The sequence below is a fragment of the Dysidea avara genome, chromosome 8, assembly GCF_963678975.1.
Source record: "Dysidea avara chromosome 8, odDysAvar1.4, whole genome shotgun sequence".
Lineage (NCBI taxonomy): Eukaryota > Metazoa > Porifera > Demospongiae > Dictyoceratida > Dysideidae > Dysidea > Dysidea avara.
The window spans coordinates 31,772,016-31,785,134 of record NC_089279.1 but is presented as its reverse complement, the minus strand read 5'-3'; the positions used below and the strand labels follow the sequence as shown (position 1 = coordinate 31,785,134).

At 37.2% G+C, this 13,119-nt stretch overlaps 1 protein-coding gene across 1 annotated transcript; it reads left to right on the top strand.

The window, feature by feature from the left end:
• The first annotated feature begins 5,019 nt into the window (after positions 1–5,019).
• On the top strand, positions 5,020–7,421 carry LOC136264935 (myosin-2 heavy chain-like). The gene is made up of 3 exons (XM_066059702.1): positions 5,020–5,131; positions 5,388–6,709; positions 6,755–7,421. Exons 1-2 carry the CDS (start codon positions 5,020–5,022, stop codon positions 6,599–6,601), a joined length of 1,326 nt encoding a protein of 441 aa, XP_065915774.1. The 3' UTR covers positions 6,602–6,709; positions 6,755–7,421.
• The last annotated feature ends 5,698 nt before the right edge of the window (positions 7,422–13,119 follow it).

Sequence of the window (13,119 nt, the reverse complement as noted above, 5' to 3'; positions counted from 1 at the left end):
GAAATACCTAATCATTTGTAATGATCATGCAATGGTTACAATAATTAACCAAATACATTATAATTATGCTTTAGAGCATCTGCATGGCCCCAGTGATAAGATCTGAGTTAATTCTTTTAAAAAACAATCAATAAGTTAAAAAAAAAGTTTTGCTTTTATTCAAAAGTACACAAAACACTATTCAAGATTTAAAATCTAATTGATCCTCTTTCAGCCTTGCTGCACTCCTACATACTAATTAATGGTCCATTATTCTTAATTGAATAATAAAATGGCTACTGAGACACAATAGTCATTCTCAATTAGTGCTAAATAGTATAATTTATTAGGAATACAGCAAGATCGAGTGTAATACAGTATGAGTCACTGAGTAAAGACCAATGTCAAAAACATTAACATTCATTGTTGGCCACACAAGAAGTATAGTATCATTCTTTTAGTAGCCAGTTACTTTTTACTTTTATTCAACCATTCTGCTTTTTTATGGTAACTGGTATGTAGGTACTATTCCATTTGATTACAATAATAAAATATATATAGCATGTAACATGGAAACAATTATTATGTTAACAAACACATCTAGAGTATCACATAAAAATTAAAGTATTATTATTATTATTATTAGCACTTTACAGTGACCAGCACTGAAGGTCTGACAGCAACATGTGCTGCAGCCTTAGGATTACCTAACCTACAAGGACTTAGACCTAGTGACTTGACTTACTGACTGAACTGACTGAATAAGGTGTGACAGAAAAGGGACCAAAGTAAGGGGAAAAAAAAGTCCCTCCAACCCCAGGATTTGAACTGCAGGTCACCCAATGTCTAGTCGGAGCCACACTCAGTCTTCCTCCAGGAGGGATGGATTTTCTTCCTTAAACCTAAAGTATTTATTATTAGCGCTTTACAGTGACCAGCACTGAAGGTCTGACAGCAACATGTGCTGCAGCCTTAGGATTACCTAATCTACAGTATAGCTACATGTGTACCTGATATACGAAGTGTGAATTCATTACTGGTAAATACGTAGTCCACACTACTAATAGTTGCAGTACAAGTGATGGTACCAGCATCTTTTGCAAGCAGATAATCTTTACGTACACTTTGTGTTGTCACACCAGCAGGGAAACACCTTCTTTCACCATTACTGTTAGCATAACATCTTGTAGTGTTCCATGAGTAACCAGTCACTGTTAATGGTGACCCATCATCTGATGTCACATTACATGTCAGAGTGATACTACTCAATATGGGATAATCAAATGTGTTAGTAGATCCACTAACTGGTGTACCAGCTGGAAACCTGATAATGGTGACAGTGACCTCACCATCAACACCTGTTGTAAAACTGTATTTTATTGCTGCTATATTATTATGGTATCACACAGTACAGTACACAGTGGAAACTGAGTTATTCAAACTCCTCTACTTCAGTTATATTATCATGATCAGCTAACAGATTGTTCTATTAAAGTAGTGAGTGTTCTATTTGAATAGTTGAAAGTTTCATTATCTGTTTATGATTTTTAAAAGTGTTGAATAAGGTAAATTTGTACACAATACAGAATTATCGAAAAGTAATCAAAAGAAATGAAATTGAGATCACCAGCAATTCTAAGGCAGATCAAAATACTCTAATAAAGCAGTCACTCTACTTCACATGTGACATTCATAAAACAGTCTGGATTTTCAAGAGCAGTGGCAGATTTATATGGGTTTCTGACAGAACCCCCTATTAAATTTAGCTCAGTGGTAGTACCAACTTTCAAGAAACCACCTTTTAAAAATCTCAGATCCACCACTGAAAAGATGTGATTCCACAGGTTTTGTGGTTGTTTAGCTGTTCATGAGATCTGAAAGTAACGATTATCACAATTAGTTCTGTGAGTATGAAAAAATCAGTGATATAGAAAACAAAACTACAAAAGTGCTGAATTTGACAACCTGCTAAAATTGTTTACCTTGAAACTTTGCATGCAATATTCTATTAACAAACTATGCAGTGTATTTAATTTAGGATTACAAGTGCTAAAATAAAGTGAAACAATTTTCATGATAGTATTAGAAAATACTATACGTAGCTAAATCTCCACATTTTAAGTGAATAACATTCCAATGTGCAGTATATAGGTATGCTTATCCTCACATAGCCATGATTGTACTACCATTATGTCATGATCACTGCATGTTTCACTACTTTTACTTTAGCACATCATCCCTATTTTGATAAAATAAAAAGAAATTTAAAAGGGAACATGATCATTATGATTCAGGAATTCAACGAATAGATATACTTGCCCCCTTTCTAGCCAGTTGCTATTACACTTATTGTACAAGATACTGTATAAAGCTGAGTAGAAAGTGAAATTCTTTACAATAGCAGCAGAGAATTAATGTAAACACACACATATATAAACAAAAAGATTAGGTTTCTATTTTAATGTTGTCTTGCAGTTATGAAATGTAAACAGTTTGTACATATGTAAGTTTGAGTTCTTCTAACATTATTGTCCATTACGTTTTCCAAACGTTTACTGTGAAAATTTTGATGGATTTGATGGTTTGCTTCACTTATTAGGCCTGAGTCAAATATGCTCACAATTTTGCCCAAAATACTTTCAGGAATTTCCCAAAATTTTCACCCATTATGCTCTTTCAGTGTTCCTATTATGCTTGTGTTATGCTCCTTAGTTAGCAACACTTGTGACACTTGGAACATTTTAATCAGTGAATGCTCTATTAGAATATTTCTCTATAAAATGACTGCTCTATTAGAGAGTATTGATCTAGGTGCTATGTGCAATGCATTTGAGTGCTCTTTTGCAGTTTGCAGCTTTCACTGGCTGCTCTATTAGGGAGTATCGATCTGTTTTCATGAAAATAAGCTCCATAGTTTGAAATTTTCTAGCATTATGCTGACATAACACTCCAGCCTATTGTGCATGCTTTTTATTTTGCTGGCATATTTGACACAGGCCTATTCACAATTTTTATCAAATTTTCAACATTTAATATATAATTATTATGTGGGTGTTATACGGTACCAGGACAGCTTTATTTGAGAAGTGTTGATTGGTACATAGTGACACTTCTGTATCATCTTTTCTGTCCATAGTCATTTGATGGAAATACTTTGTATTAACTATTCACAAAATATTTGCAACACCTTGACAGGAAAAGCAAGGGGTTGAAGCTATCAACATAATATTTCAGTGCTACCAATTATAATACATGGTACATAGATACAGTAGCCATACAGGTAGTTCACTCTGTATTTGTGTAAACTATTTTTATCAGAAGAATTTTTTGTGTAAACATATTTAGTGAGAATTTTCACTTAGAAAGGTTTTGATATTTTACATCCAGTGATGTTTTCATGACTTTGATAGCTCTCTATTTCTACATCCAGTGATGTTTTCATGACAGCAGTTGAAAGTTAACAGTAATAATATTATCATACAGTGCAGTAGTACTATATATCAGGGATCATGGAGGATTGGGTTTTTCTGACCCACAAAAATATCACCCAAAAAACTGGCTTCATTACGACCCTAGCTATTAATGTTTCAAGATGAACCATCATTATTGAATAGTAAGACAAAAAAGCACATAAATAAGTCCTTGGTCACATGTGACCACCAAACAGGGTTAGTGAGTTAACACCTGTGTGGGCATGGTAAGGGAGTGTTAAGAGAGTACATGCATGTAACTACACTAAACTACAAAGTAAGTCAGTCTGGGGAGGACATGAATCACTCGCAGCAATTCCGAGCCATAAATATTCTTTGGGAAGCCATATAATAGACTGCCGTGAAGATCATGATGCCATCATCCACTGAGAACTTTCCTTATACTGCGTTTATCCTTGTGCATTAATACACAATAGCTAGATTAGCTACTACAATTTTTTTTAATTATACGACTGACCGACCTGCCTGACTGCCTGCCTGCCCGATGCCTTCAGACAGGCCGGCGCAACTCGATAGCTAGCTATAACCATCTGCTAGGCTTGCTTTTTTTTCACTGTTCAACATCGCCTCAGCCGTGATGACAGGTGCCTTTTGACATAGCTACCGCAGTATGTACAATGCACGCATCATGGACTTACCTCTGTCCTCCCTTATGTCCCATTAGTCTCACGTGGCCAGTATGATTTCCAATTTATAAACGCCGTGCGGAGAAAGAGTTTTTTTTTATTCCGGCCCTAATGGCACTCCCATCCTCCCCGATCTCTAGCTAGAAGTTAAACCTAATTTAATTTATAAATGACAAAAAGCAGAAAAAAGAAAAAGCAGCTAAACCTACAGAGCCTACACAGGCCTACAAAAACACCGCATGGACCGCCAGGATACACACAGCAAAACCCCCGGACAGGGGCCTTAACAAGAAAGCCCTGCAGTATACTGGCCAAACTGCAGGGGGTGGGAGCATGAAACAGAGTTCAACTCCCACAAAGGACTGCCAGGCAACAGGCTAAATAGATGTAAAAATGTCCGGGAATTGTGGCGCCACAGACAAACAGAGAGTTGCTCTAGCAGATGGCGGTATGCTAGGTCACGAGAAATGCCACTTCTGGTGGTTGTCCTCAAAGCAATATCCTGCAAGACAGGACGACTAGCAGCAGACCACAAACCCAAGAACTCAACCACCAGGGGGACAAAAACACCTCCAGCACTGCAGCCTGTACAAGCTCATCATGGTGAGCATCCTTATCTTCTTCTCCCTTAGCAGCAGCCACACCTGCTAAAACTGCAGACCGACCCAACAGAGATTCTTGTAATGGACAACGTACAGTAACATCGAAGAACGCAGGCTTCCCATGCACAAAGTCAGGGTGAAAAACATCACCCGGGCGATCCAATCGGGAACCAGCACACCGTTGCTCTTTACGGCAACCAGTGTTGTCCTGAAGTAAAGCATGATATATCACATCACATAAAGCATCGTGCCTACGTATACGCATGGGTCCATGTCCACAGCCCAGCAGATGATCACCAAATTGATCAACAACACTACCACATGGGCAGCGAACTGGAGAAGTGGCAGAAAAGAGAGGGACACCAAGCCGAGAAAAAGCAGTCTGGACACGCGAGACTATTAGTGCCCCATTTCTTTTCGCTGACAGCCCGAGGTGATGATTAGCGATATTATTGGTAGCAAGCTAGCACGATGGCTTCCCTGTATTTGTAAACGGGAATAGTCCATATTTTCCGTGATGATTGGATCGGACTGGATCAGTTGATTGCGGAGACGCTTGCCTTCTCCTACTGCTAGCTTATTTCGTTTGTAGCTAACACCATGACAGACAATGTGTGTATGCTGTAAACATTAAATTTTCGAAAGAAAATTAACTAATCCATTATTATTATTATTATTATTATTATTAGTGTTACTGTTTGAAGAATCAACGCTGGAACTATCACTTATGGCTGTCTCGAATCCCCCAAACGTTCGTAACCTCGTCACCCAAGTGAAGAATTACCAAACGAACCCACTGAAGAGGAAAAAGCCCAACGATACGCCAGATACCAGCCCCCAGGCAAGTGTTAACAATCTTGCCATCGCTGATGTTGCCGAAATAGATGTTGAAGAGGACACTGAAGGTCGTAAGTATATAGAAGTTGTATGTGGTGGTAGAACTGGTAAACTAATCTTAAACAAGTTTCACAAACTAGAGGGGAACAAAGGGTATACAAAATGTATTGAATACAATGGTAAGATTATTCCCCCTCAAGAATTTGAGGCCATAGCTGGAATGAAAGCCATGAAATCATGGAAGAAATCTTTAAAGCATAAAGGTCAGCCACTTTTAACCTATCTTAACTCTGGAGCCTTGAAAGATAGTGATGAACAAGCACCAACAGTTTACGACGACACTGGCTCAGTCAGTCAGTCTATGAACTCAGCTTTCAGGGAGCTTGAATCACGGCTGTTATCCTCACTCCAAGAGGTTATTATCTCATCTGTTGGATCCCTGAAAGCTTCTTTTGAGTCCGAGATCAGATCCCTCCACACGAAAGTCAGTGAGCTTACTGAAAGAATTCAACACCTAGAAGAAGACAAACTAAGCCACGGCATCCCCACGTTAAGCATGGACACTCTCCAACCATCCATAGAAACAATGATTAACTCTACTGTCACATCCCTCTTGTCTGAAGAGAAGGAGAAAAAAAAGAGAAAGCTCAATTTGATACTACACCGGATTCCTGAAAGTGCTTCAGAAGATGCTGTGGAAAGGAGGGTACATGATACTAATCACGTTAAATCCATTCTTCAAGACTACCTTAAAATCGACGTCCAGGTGGACACAGTTGCCCGTATAGGCAAAAAGGATTCTGAAAAGACAAGACTGCTGAAGGTTGATGTTCCATCGGAAAAGTTGAAGAAGCAGGTCTTGCGTAACAGTTCAAAGCTAAGAGATGGTTCTAACCCTGACTGGGTCAAGAAAATATTTATTACACCTGACCTTACACCCAAGGAACAAGCAGAAAACAAGGTTTTAAGAGAGAAACTTGCAGAGCTTAATAAAACAGTCCCAAGATCCTACCGTATAAAAAACGGTCAAATTGTAAGGAGGGAGGGGGACCTCCCTCCCACTTAATTAAGAACTCTTCTATCTGTAATCCTAATAACGATGATTCAACTACTAATTGTGAACATTACTTTAATGATCATAAATCTTTTAAGATGATTTCAACTAACTTAAGAGGTTTGCGTTCCAAACAAGAATCTTTTATATATATGATTAATGCAGAAACGCCACACTTTATAGCAGGTACTGAAACCTGGTTGAACTCTACTGTATACACCAGTGAAATTTTCCCCTCAAATTATCAAGTATTTCGTGCAGATCGAGAAGACGGGTATGGAGGAGGAGTATTTTTCGCTTGTCACAACACTATAAACTGTACCCAAATCCAAACCATAACAGATTGTGAAGCTGTAGCCTGTAAAATTAAGTTATCAGACAGTCGCATGTTAATAGTGTTAGTTATATACAGACCACCAAATAGAGATATACAGTATATGCAAAACGTTTGTAATCTAATTGAACGCTTGTGCTGTGAGTATGAGAATGCTGTAATGTGGATTACAGGTGATTTCAATTTTCCCAATATCAATTGGGACCTTAATTCTGTTGTATCTAATGCCTATCCATTAGAGTTATGCAATATGTTACTTGACACTTTTAGTACCTTTGGGTTTACACAGCTGGTTGACTCACCTACAAGGGGAAACAATATACTTGATTTATTTGTTACAAACAGACCCGGATTGATCCAGGAAGTTAAGGTTTCTCCTGGTATTAGTGACCACTAACTAATTGTTATTGAGTCCTCTCTCGTTGCAACCTTAATTGAATCTCAACCTCGCACGGTGTACTTATGGCATCAAGCTAACTGGCAAGCACTTAGTGAAAATCTTTCCCACTTCTCAAATAACTTTGTATCCACTTTTTCTACTGTCACCCCAATCCAAGATTTATGGAACGCTTTTAAGCAGGAATGTCACAGCTGCTTGGAACTGATACCTCAAAGAAAACTCTCTAAATCTCCAAGACATTCCTGGATCAATAACCAAATAAAGCGCCTTTCCAACAAAAAGAAACGTTTGTATAATAAGGCTCGTATTTCCTTCCATGAATCAGATTGGAAAGCTTATAGAGACTTGAAAAAACAAGTTCAGAGAGAATGTCGTAAAGCTCACAATGCCTATGTATCCAAATTAATTGACAACAATGGCTCATCCAGTAACAAGCGTTTCTGGTCCTATATTAAGTCTAAGAGAAATGACCAGTGTGAGATTCCCTCACTTGAGAAAAATAATCAGATTTATACTCAGAATGCCGACAAAGCTAACTTATTAAATGATCATTTTTCATCAGTTTTCACAAAATCCAATATTCCATCAGATCAAATCCCTTCACTTGAGAATAATCATCATCCTGATATTACTCCCCTTCTAATAGAGGAAAATGGTGTCAGACTTCTTTTACAAAATCTTGACTCCCATAAAGCACAGGGTCCAGATGGCATACCAGCAAGATTTCTTAAGGAAACCTCCAATCATATTGCTCCAGCATTAACTTTAATATTTAATGCTTCTATTCAACAGGGAAAGCTTCCAACAGATTGGAAAAAAGCCTTTGTGGTTCCAGTTTTCAAGAAGGGTTCACGCACAGATCCCTCTAATTATAGGCCTATATCTTTAACCTGCATCTGCTGCAAAATATTTGAACATATAATAGTATCCTCAATTTCTCAGCACGCTAGCAATCACAACATAATTTGTAACGAACAACATGGCTTTCGTAAAAATCACTCATGTGAGACTCAACTACTCGAAACTGTTAATGACTTATCTGCATCTCTAAACTCAAGCAATCAAATTGATCTTCTTTTATTAGACTTCTCAAAAGCTTTTGATAAAGTGTCTCATCCACATTTACTGCACAAACTGTCCTACTATGGAATTACAGGTCCTTTACTCAATTGGATAAGTGACTTTTTAAAAGATAGAGTGCAACAAGTATTATTACATAACGACAGAAGCCAGTTTTGTAATGTTTTATCAGGGGTGCCGCAAGGTTCAGTATTAGGTCCTTTGCTCTTCCTTCTTTATATAAATGATCTCCCTAGTAATGTTACCTCTAAAATCAGACTCTACGCTGATGATGTAATTTTGTATAGAGAGATTCATAGTGCAGAAGATATTATTAGACTACAGAAAGACTTGGACATCATTGCTCAGTGGGCCCACACGTGGCTAATGAAACTCAATTTGACGAAGTGTGAACACCTCACTATAACAAATAAGAAAAACCCTATAAATTCAACGTACAATATCAACAGTCATTTCCTCTCTAAGGTCAATTCTGCCAAATACTTAGGAGTCACCTTTACTCACAACTTGTCTTGGCATGATCACGTTGTTGCCATTTGTAATAAAGCAAACTCTACACGTGCATTTTTGCAAAGAAATCTCAGGCAATGCTCTCCTACTATTAAATCACTTGCTTACCTCACTTACGTACGACCAATTCTGGAGTATGCCTCTACTGTATGGTCCCCTTATGTCAGAACTGATATTGCAAGACTAGAAATGGTCCAACGTAAGGCTGCTCGTTTTGTCTTCAACAAATTCTCGGCATACTCCAGTGTGACCTCTATGTTGTCTCAATTAAACTGGCAATCACTTGAAGTAAGAAGAACTAATGCCATCATCACCATGTTTTACAAAGTTATCAACAACCTTATTTGTATTGACTTCTCACAAGATCTACAACCAGTATTGTCATCTACCCGTGGCTATCTTAAAAGATTCATCAGTTTACCTGCTAGAGTTAACTCATATTATCATTCATTTCTCCCACATTCAATTCGACTTTGGAACTCACTACCTACTAACTTAACTACTGCACCTAACTTAATCACATTTTGTCACGCACTTCATCTTTATAGAGAACAGTTATTTTAAGTTCACATCTTTTCACATGCACACAACACTCAATTATGAGGTATGTGCATTAAACAAATAAAATAAAATAAATTACTGTGCAGGAATCAATAACAGATTATAACGCACAGGTGTTATGCATACAAGTGTCTAAGTTAATACAAAAATCATTAAGTGCGAGAGAATCAACTACAGGTGGAGGTAAACTATTCCATAATTTAATTACAGAAGGAAAAAATGAAAACTTATAAGAGTCTATTTTTGTAGAGAGATGGATATAGTATCCTCCTCGAAGTAAACATTGTTTAGGTACAAAGTGGCTGGCAGGAATGTCTATAAGGTCATTAATTATCTTGAACATCATAATACATTTACTTCTCTTTCTCCTTTGCTGTAGATTAGGTAAACTGAGCTGGTTCAACATTCTAGAAACACTGGAAAGTTTAAAATAATTATTGTAACAAAATCTTGCAGCAGTTCTTTGGATACTTTCTAGTAAGTTAATATTTAGATGGGTGTGGGGGTCCCAGATGGTAGAGCCATATTCAAGTATTGGGTGCACCATGATCTTATAGATGTTACATTTGACATGTGTAGGACAGTTAGAAATATTGCGACGTAAAAATGCATTAACTTACCTTGCCTTATTGGTTACTTTCAGAATATGTAGTTAGGCCACTCCAATTGGTAATTATGTTTCTGGTCCACCGCCCGCATCCTTTTTTGGAGAATGTGAAATTTCAGAAATACATGGGTAAAATGCCCGCATCAGCTTTTTGAAAAACCTGGATTTCAGAAACAAATATTGGGCTGCAACAAGTATGTTAAATCTAACTATCTAAGTGCCATGATTTGTATTTTATCAGTGAAAACCTGCAACCTGCAAGAAATGCGAGAAGAAAATGGGCGAAGTGCATAGTATGGATCGATATACTCTAATAGAACAGTCAGTAAATCACAAAAATACTCTAATGGAGCAGTTATTTCATTGTTGCTTTGTTGCTGAATTCCGCCCGCCCGCACCTAAAACTGATTTTCAAAGGACCAGAAACATAATTACCAATTGGAGTGGCCTTAACACTAGCATAATTTTAAAGGAAAATAGAAAATCTATAGCTCGCTTTTCCCTTCTATATAGCCACTTCACCAATTTGATGCAACTTCCATGAAATAACCATCAGTTCACTAAATTTGACCAGCTATTATTAATAATAGCACTGTATGATATCTGGCCCTACTTGCTGGAGTCATGATCATTTCGATATTATATCATTCGTGCAAAATTGAAAATATTAATGTAATGGGAAATTAAACATCAATGTAGCTACATAGCTAGTATGCAAAGTAATTCCTGTTAAAGAACACGAGACTGTGCTATATGCTATCCTGGAAGTAGCTAACTATACATTTACATGTCGGATTTTTATCGTAAAGCGACTTTTATCGATTTTTTATTGTATAGCGATTTTTATCGATTTTTTTGTCGGATTTTTATTTTTATGTTTGCCGGTGAGCTAGCCTAATAGCTATAGCTAGCTATATTTGGCAGATGTGCATGTGCAAAGTTAGTGCGGAGAGATTCCAAATAGAGGAACTCACCTAATATCGGACGGGCTCCAAAATCGGACGTAATTACTGGAGCTACAACAAGAATTTTTGAACAACTAATATTTCTTTAGATAGTACAAGGCTGTGGGACTTTGGGCACCAAGTATCAGCTTTCTCGGCTTCTTTGTCTGGTGGCAGCAGCCCTGCAAAGTCATTTCAGATTAATACGTATAATCGGAAAAACAGTCGATTCACGGACACTCATCGTCTACATATCAGACTTGCATTCAATCAACAGTTTTCTATCTTAAATTGTAGAGCAACTCATCTACTTTCTAAATATCGCTGGTTTATTTAATCAAATCCTTTAAATCACGAATTACAAATCAAATAAAATGAGACGTCACTGGAGTAATAATCGCACTATGAATTTAAGTATACGGAAGTAAACGATGTTTGTAAAGTATACGGTGAACATTTCCGTAAACGTATCTCAAAAAACGTATACTTAAATTTATGGTTCGATTATTACTCCAGTGACGTCTCGTTTTATTTGATTTGTGTGTGTGTTTGAATAATTTAAATGAAAAATTTAAAAAAAATTGTAATTGGTAGTAGTAGTAGTTGTAAAAAGCTTTATAGTGCAATGTTTAAAAAACATAATGATACAAACAGTAGTTATAGCTGCATGAGCAAGTTGCACTAAAGGAATCTGGTAACAAGTACCAGACCCTGAGATTATGTACTTAATTACTTATAAGTAACTATTGTGTGCATTAAAGTTCGTTGATGATTAAAGGATTTGATTAAATAAACCAGGGATATTTAGAAAGTAGATGAGTTGCTCTACAACTTTAAGATAGAAAACTGTTGATTGAATGCAAGTCTGATATGTAGACGGTGAGTGTCCGTGAATCGACTGTTTTTCCGATTGTGCGTATTAATCGGAAATGACTTTGCAGGGCTGCTGCCACCAGACAAAGAAGCCAAGAAAGCTGATACTTGGTGCCCAAAGTCCCACAGCCTTGACCTATCTAAAGACATATAAGTTGTTCAAAAATTCCTGCTGTAGCTCGAGTAGTTGCGTCCGATTTTGGAGCCCGTCCAATTTTAGGTGAGTTACTCTACTATACTAGGAATAGCTACAAAGCACAGAAAAATCAAAATGCGATGTACTATAGTATATAGCTACCCAGCTTGTGTGAAAAGGGATAGCTACCCTCAATGAATCCGTGCGTAGACGGAACTACGGTTACGAATATAACATATCGCGTACAGCATAAACTAACCTTGACTGTACGCAAACAAGGCCACCAACAGATAGAATAGAGCACCCATCAACTCTTGCTGCGCCAGTTACTGAGTAGCTACATGTAGCTATAGACGTGTTACGACCTAAGTCGTGGTCCGGAAAAATTGCTACGGCTTCGGATTTCCGGGAAAAGTATCGAGCGTTCTGTTTCGTGGCCTTCCCAAAGCTGAAATAGTCACCACGGCACAAGTATGTTATGTCAATACGATTCTTTCACAATAGCATTTAAAGTTTTTCCTAACATAGAACACAGTAGTTTTTTGCCCACAAAAATGGCGTCCTATTGTGCGCACGTGATTATATAGAGTGCCATGCTCGTTCGGGTGAGTAGGCACTTTTACTATCTAATCGATATGCGCCGTGACAGGCTCATCAGACAGGACAGGGTGATTAAACTTTCGGCAAATAGCTACAATGCAGTTTAACCAATTGGCGAGCCTATTAGATAAATTATTATGAAATCTGATATCTTGAAGCAGCTTTCAAAGAACATATCAATAGAAATTTAAGCTACAGCTTACAACAATAAAGTTGGAAGCATTTTTGTAATTTATAGCTAACTATGTATCTTAAGGCTATTTTGCAGTAGCTAAAGAGTAGTCAAAGAAAAAATTCCTAAAATATTGGCTAAAGAAAAATATAGCTAAGCTAAGTTTAATAAAACAAGGACTAGCTAACTACCAGAAAGTTTATGCTATCATCTTGAGCTAATTTTAGTAGACCACAAAATTGTTTTTAGTTACAATTCTAAATATGCACACAGCCATACATAAATTATAAAACTGTAGCTAACGAAACCTTGG